Below are 8024 nucleotides of genomic sequence, written 5' to 3' on the forward strand. Positions count from 1 at the left end.
TGCTGTTCAGAAGCTTTTTAGTTTGAGATAATCACATTTTTTTATGTTTTCTTTTGTTGCTTGTGCTTTTCGGGTCTTATTCAGAGTCTTTCCCAGTCCTACATCCTGAAGTGTTTCCCCTGTGTTTTCTTCTAGGATTTTTATAGTTTCAGGTTTTATACTTAAGTCTTTAATCCATTTTGAGTTGATCTTGGTATATGGTGGGATGTATAGGTCTAGTTTCATTCTTCTATACATGGATATCCAGTTTTCCCAGCACTACTTATTGAAGAGGCTGTCCTTTCCCTAATGTATGTTCTTGGTGCCTTTGTCAAAGATCAGTTGTCTGTGAGTACATGGGTTGATTTCTGGGTTCTCTGTTCTGTTCTATTGCTCCATTTATCTGTTTTCATGCTGGCACCATGCTGTTTCAGTTACTATTGCTTTGTAGTATAGTTTGATGTCAGGGAATGTTATGCCTCCAGTTTTATTTATTCATTTATTCATTTTTGCTCAAGGTTGCTTTGGCTAATCGGGGTCTTTTGTTGTTCCATATGAATGTTAAGATTGTTTTTTATATTTCTGTGCAGAATGTCATTGGTATTTTGATGGGGATTGCATTGAATCTGTAGATCACTTTGGGTAGTATGGACATTTTCACAATGTTAATTCTTCCAGTCCATGACATGGAATGTCTTTTCATCTTTTGGTGTCCTCTTTAATTACTTTCATCAGTGTTTTGTAGTTCTCATTCTTGAGTTCTTTCAGCTCTTTGTTCAAATTTTTCATAGTTTTTTTTTTCTTTTGGTAGCTATTGTAAATGGGCTGGCTTTCTTGATTTCTTTTTCTGCTTATTCATTGTTGATGTGTAAGAATGCTACTGATTTTTGTGTATTGATTTTGTATCCTCCAACTTTACTGAATTTGTTTATCAGCTCAAGGAGTTTTTTTATAGAGGTTATGGGTTTTTCTATACATACGATCACATCATCTGTGAACAGGGACAATTTGACTTCGTCTTTTCCAATTTGAATGCCCTTTACTTCTTTCTCTTGCCTGATTGCTCTGGCCAATACTTCCAATAATATGTTAAATAGGAGTGGTGAGAGTGGGCATCTTTGTTTTGTTGCTGTTCTTTAAAGTAAAGGCCTTCAGTCTTGCCCCATTCAGGTTGATGTTGATGGTAGGTTTGTCATATATGGCTTTTATTGTGTCGAGATACTTTCCTTCTATACCTAATCTGTTGAGGGTCTTTATCGTTAAGGGATTCTGAATTTTGTCAAATGCTTTTTCTGTGTTTATTGAGAAAATCATACGGTTTTTGTCCTTGCTTTTGTTGATGATAGTTTTAGAAGCACATTTATTGCTTTATAAAAGCTTCATACATCTATATTTTATGAGTTTCTACCTGTGTTTAAATTTTTAATACTAGTGAAACTAATGAGTCATTTGAGAGGTTTCAGATTTTTCCTGTTGTCCAGAAATGAATGCTATATCTGGTGTGTACTTCTACTGCTTATTTTAATATTGAAACTTGCATATTTTCAGCTGCTTTTTTAGGTGCAATTCATTGTGAATATGTACACAGTCTTTAGTAAATCATACAGTACTTTTTATTACATGTGCAAATGTCTTAGAACCACAGAATGTTGGAGTAATAATGTATCTTAGAGGAGAGATATGGTTCAAGGGTAAAAGATTGGTGATTTGGGGTCATTATAATACCCACACAGTATTTTAAAAGACTCTATGACTTAGTAAATAAAATATAGAACTATATATTGTAGTGCTAGCTTTATTTTATTTTTTTATTTTAATTTATCAGTATGCAGTGTAGTTGATTTTTGTGTCCCTTTACTAATTTATCTTCCTCCCCTCCCTCTCCCCCTCCCCCTAGTGCTGGCTTTAGAGCCTAGAGTCTTACTCTGAACCAGACTTGGTGTTTTATGTAAATGCCATGCCCCCATGGGACATCTCAGTTTGCAATCCCTGATGTAGTCCAATTCCTTCTAGTTGCCCATTTAGGTAACACCCTAAGTCTCCTCCCCATCTCCACTTTTTCCAATATGAGTTCCAAGAGCTACCTCCATGAATGCCACATATTTAAATAATATCAGTGACCTGTAATACCTGCAAATATAAAAGATTGTGAAAAAGCACTGATTGACTAAGCTTAAACATTGAAAAATTGAGTCAGTAGCATTGGGATTGAGGGTGGTTTTTGTACCAAAGTAAGGGATAGATTAATCAGTCATTTTGAGGCAGAGACTTGATTAAGTATAAAAAACTTAATTATAATAACTACTATTTGTTGAGTATTTATATGCCAGGGACTTAATTAGATATAATATAAAAGTTATCTCATTTAATGCTCAGACAGCATATAAGGTAGGTTTGTATTATCCTGTTTTACAGATGAGGAAACTAAGGCTTAAATGAGTAACTTTCCAGGGTCTCATAGTTAGTAATTGGGAGGTGTTTTTTTTGTTTGTTTGTTTGTTTGTTTTCTGTCTATTAAATATTTTCCCCACAAACATTAAAGACTTTAACTACTAGACCACTTTCATGTGGGATTAAGGTTCAGGTTTGTAAGTAACCTAATTCAGTTTCTTCATTAGCTGAGGCCTCTCCTAGGAACAATATGTAATTTCAACCTTCAGTCAGCATCTGTGTACTAAATTTTGGGGGTAGAGTGGGAGTTGAGGAGGAATGTCTGGCAGAAGAACCATTATAAATCAATGTATTCAACTGGGGAGTGTTAGAATACTGAAAGTCTACAACAGACGAAACTAGCACATCCTATTAATGATCATGGGGATTGGTGATGAGAACCTTGTAGTTGGATACGGAGAGTGATATTTGACATATTTTTAAGGGTAAGTTATTTGGTATAATTGGGAAAGGGGAGAACTCTCATTCCTTACTTTTCCCTCTAAAATGTCATAGCTGAAAATGTAAATAACTCCAAGTCTTCAAAAAGACTCTTGGGTTCTGACTGACCATTCTAGGGAGGATCCAGGGTGAGCTTAATGATGTATTTGTAATTTCTTGTCATGGAAAATATAGAATGTAGGTCATTTGAACCAACAAATTTGGCTTTGGTTTTTTGTTTGTATGTTCATTGAACCCAGACATTTATTCGTCTTATATTTACCATCTTTGGGTCATACTGACTTTCAATTTATTTTGTCTTGTATTTTCAGAGAGAGTTTTGGAGCACCTACACGAAAGCGCAACAAGGAGACAGTAACAGAGGAAGTGACTGGTTCCAATTTTACCTTACCTTTCCATTAATCTTTGGCCTCTTCATTATCCTCCTTGTCATTTTCCTAATCTGGAGATGCTTCCTAAGAAACAAGACTCGTAGACAGACAGTGACTGAAGGCCATATTCCTTTTCCTCAGCACCTTAATATTATCACTCCATCTCCCCCACCAGACGAAGTGTTCGACAGCAGTGGATTGTCTCCAGGCTTTCTGGAATATGTAGTTGGGCGCTCAGATTCTGTCTCCACTCGCCTATCCAACTGCGATCCCCCACCGACCTATGAGGAAGCCACTGGCCAGGTAAACCTGAGGAGGAGTGAAACAGAACCTCATTTAGACCCACCTCCAGAGTACGAGGACATAATCAACTCCAGCTCAGCCAGTGCCATTCCTATGGTGCCTGTGGTCACCACCATCAAATGAAGCTGCAAACTTCTTTTTACTCTAATCGTTTTTAAAATACTAATGAAAGAACTTTCTAGCACTTTACCACTACATAAATGTGCATTGAGTTATTTTATTGGACTCTTACAGCATACCACTTCACACTTCTGGTTTGATTTTCTTTAGTTTTTTTTTTTTTTCTATTATAAAATCATTATTCATGCTCATTTTTGCTAGAGGAAATATATAGAGTGAAAAATTCACTAATGGGGGTCTTCATGAGATGAGATGAGATATATGTATATGTGTGTATATGTGTACAAATGTATGTGTATGTATGTGCATATATATGTTTGTGCATCAACACAGTTTATGTGCAACTGTCTTAAAAATCCATTAAACTCTATCTAAATCACCTGGAAAGAAAGCATTACTCAATAAATTTGAAAAAAAGGGCACCAACAATTTGTGTAATAGATAGCCAGCAAAATGTTGTACAATTTTGCAAAAAGGATGTACTTAGCATGTTTTCTAATTCTTACTGGCTTTTGTTAACCTCCTATTTCTTCATCTACCTTAAAAGGAAAAAAAAAAACCTGCATGTGATCATTTTCAATTTTAGAGACATCTCAGAAAGAGAGATAAAAAAAGAGAGACTGAGCACACAAAGCGATAACCTGTCTCCAGTGTATAGCAAGAAAATCATTGGTCATTAGCAGCGTTTGGCTCATTTTGTATTAAGGATTTTTTTTTTTTTTTGATTGACTATCCTCTACCTCCCCCCAAAAATTAAATAGTGTTTTTTTTTTAATCTTTGAATGTCTCATGCTATTTTTATTAACATATTGGTGGGGAGGATTTCCTGGCAACAGAATAATTTCTAAAGTGGATATATGTATTAATGACAGGCAGTAGATACCAATTAATCCCTTGCTCATGGGGGGCAATAATTATTTTCTTCTCACTGTTTCATTGCATTTTACTCTACTGTCTACTCTTACCACCACAGATTTCTTCAAGCGCCTAAGAGTTTAGTTAAAATAAAATGTTTGAAATTATTTTCTTAATGTTTTTGTATAGGCTGAAGTCTTTGCCTCAAGATTATTAGGAGACAATTTTCCAATAAATTATGAACCATGATTTTTATATTGCTCTCCAATTGGTGGAAGAAGATTGCAAAGTATGTGTTGTGCCAGATGCACACTAAATCTAGTTATAGTTCCACATAGGTCTCATTATTGTTGCTATTTTGTTTTGTATTATCATCAGATTTTTTTTTTTTTTTTTTTAAACTGCAGGGATTTTAGTTTTCCCTTGGAGCAGAGGGAATAAGCTGTGAATGACCTGCCAACATAAACTGGCTCAGAAAGAAGAAATAAGACAGTTGTTTCATAAAGTTCCATTGTATACATACAATGATGGCAAATTCGTTAAATCATTTCAGGGAAATGTCTGTGCCACTCTAAGCCTTGTTAGTGTTGCATAAAATGGTTAATGCGGAAGGAAGGATACAGATTTCAGGTATGTCATTCTCTGCTGCTTCCATTTCCATCCCCACCAAAACCTCCCCCAACCCTGCCCTGGAACCAAAGGAAGAAGGAATGCTGCAGGGAATCCTGAACGAGGACTCAGATGACCTGAATTCTAATCCCCCTCTGCCACATACTTGCCAACATACCTTGTGCAAGACCCGTCTGTCCCTCAAACTGTTCAACTCTCAAACGGAGATACTATCATCTGTCCTGCCCTTCTCTGGGGGCTTTAAAAGAATCACATGAGATGGTGTATGTGCAAGTAATTTATAAAATGTGAAGAGCTAAGAGTAAGGTCATAGCGTTATCATTGTACTTCAGGAAAAGTTTTCTCCCTCTGTTTCCCTAAAGTTTATCAGAGCTTTCACATAGTGAGAAAGTAGAGCAGGCTGCTCTGTAAAAGGCTAACATATTCCTAATCTGAATGTGTGGGCTGTTAACCCCTGCCATAATCTGGTCTATACTAAAGCAGTGCCAACTTAAAGATGATAGCCACCTCAGCACAAAAAGGATTAAGCAAATAGTTAATAGGTTTTGTAGATAACATGGACTAAAAATGGTTATATCTTGACCCTGGTGTCAAAAATGCCAGTATGGTTTTGAATTTTGCCATGAGTACATGCGATCTTTGGCTTCTAGTTAAAGATGAATGTGGGAGGGAGTGTTTGATCCAGTGACTTGTGTATGTATGTGTGGGTTTTTAAATTTTATTTTTAAATGAAAATTAAGGCTCCTTTCATGTGGACTTTTTTTTTGTCTTTAATGTCAGTCTTTAGATTAAACCAGCAGTTTTTAGACTGTGGCCAATGAACCCGTGGGGTTCCTTGAGAGCCTTTTAGAGGGTCTATAAGATCAAAATATTTTCGTAATAATATGAAGATATTATTTTTCTTCTCATTCTAATTGTCTCAAAAAAAGAATTGAAAATGTAAAACAATGCCATCTTTCCACAAATCTTTTTTTGTGTGTTTTAGAAAATACAGCTACTTTTCATAAAAATGTTATTTATTTATGTTAGTGCATAATGGATTTATTATTTTTAAATGAATTAATACTTTAAGATTTTCCATTTATTTTCCAATATGGCAAATATTGGTAGATATAAATTGCATAAACAAAAGTTCTTTGGCATCCAGATCCCCAGTAAATTTTCAGAGTATACAGGGATCTGGAGACCAAAAGTTTGAGAACTATAGGATTAGACAAGGGGGCAGGATATTCTAATACTAAGTATCTATTCTTGCAACTTTCTCTTACATTTTAAACTCCTGATGTTGGATTTAATGCTGCCTCTTAGAGATACCGGAATTGCAGTGTAAGAATGAGTGTTGATCCTTGAAGCAAAAGCCAAATGCCTAAGTCGATCAAAGACTACAGCTTTTTAGACTGTTGGTCAAAGAAAACACTACTCCATAGTAAAAGCTGCATCAGCCACAGATCTCATGGCTGCTTTCCCTTGGTAATGACAGGATAAACAAAATACCACTTTCTTCAAGAAACATGATTTTAGGTTTGTTTTTTGTTTGTCTGAATTTGGTTTGGGTTTTAGATTTTTAAAATCCCTTTTGCTACCCCATCTGGTTTGATAAACTGAGTTTCTTTACATCTGTTATAATTAATGGGCTTGTCTGGAATAATATATATTTTTATGCTTTTGCCTTTCATACCTAATTGATATTATATTCACCTTTGATCATTTTTAATAAAGGTTTATTTTTGCAGAATATATATAGTACGTTTCTTAAGCAGTCACTAAATTGAATCATCCAGTTTGCACTTAAATAAAAGAATGGGCTCAATGGTCTTCCAGCAGAATGGTTTACAAGCTTCCACATGCAGTGGTTGTATCTGGAATCCTAGAACTGGCATTTTCTGCTTTTCTGCACTAAATGTCACAATAAAATATATTTGTTTAAAGTAATAAAATGATTTCTTCTTTTCCTATTGACCAGTACAAGTAAAGATGTTGTGTTTGTTTCATTGCTAATGATGACTTTAAGATTGATCTGATTCAATAACTGTTGACATAGCTTTAACTTGGCTCTGTGTAAATAGCATGTATTTTATTACAATATTTCACATTTTTAAATGCTTGGTTTACACTAAATTATGGTATTTAACTATTTTTATGTTTATATTAGGTAGGGTTTTTCTTATGTTTCTGTATTTTTGGTATGCTAAATAAAGCTATTTTTAAACCCAAGAGATTTCTTCTGCCATATATTAATCATATAATGGCTAGGTGATAAACATGCTGCATAAGCCCTTATTAATTATGTTCTTTTTAATAAGGTAAAATGGTTAAATTTCTTTTTTCTTATGAATTTAGGGAATAATGTTCAGTAAAGAAATTAGAAATCATCTGGTGAAAATCTCAGTATATTCTCAGCATGAAAAAGAACTTTCTGTACAATTTTTGAATGACCCTGGAATAATACAAAATGGAAACTCTTGTTCCAAAGGAATAGATTAAGCTCCCTGCTATAGTGTAGTTTGTCAAGTCTTGGGAATAGTGTTGTTTACAGATACCAAGGAGCTGCTTTTTCTTCCTTAGCAGAACAACTTGCATTTGACGTTTGGGAAGATGGGAAAAGAAAGCATAAGATAAAAACATTGTGACCATGGAGCATCTTCCTAAGTGTAGCTACCTCAAAGACTAAAAGCTGGTGTGTCATGTCATTAACCAAGCAAAAGTAAATATGAGTTGATCTTTATGGTATAAAAAATGAAAATAATTTATAGTCAAGGAGGAATTTTAAATATGAATTGTAAGTCTAAGTGTACAAAAAGTCATAAAAAATGTACTTTAACATTTGTATTAGTCTGTTTCTGTTGCTTATAACAGAGTACCTGAAACTGGGTG

At 34.6% G+C, this 8024-nt stretch overlaps 1 protein-coding gene across 1 annotated transcript in view; it reads left to right on the forward strand.

Annotated features, from left to right (window-relative positions):
* Window positions 1-3735, forward strand: part of PRRG1 (proline rich and Gla domain 1) — a 97319-nt gene extending 93584 nt beyond the window's left edge. Inside the window, exon 4 of the mRNA XM_063083319.1 lies at window positions 3183-3735. Within this exon, the coding sequence (XP_062939389.1) occupies window positions 3183-3668 (486 nt within the window). The 3' untranslated portion in view covers window positions 3669-3735. The remainder of the gene's footprint in view (window positions 1-3182) is intronic.
* Window positions 3736-8024: the final 4289 nt, after the last annotated feature.

Source organism: Cynocephalus volans, chromosome X (assembly GCF_027409185.1).
Source record: "Cynocephalus volans isolate mCynVol1 chromosome X, mCynVol1.pri, whole genome shotgun sequence".
Taxonomy (NCBI): domain Eukaryota; kingdom Metazoa; phylum Chordata; class Mammalia; order Dermoptera; family Cynocephalidae; genus Cynocephalus; species Cynocephalus volans.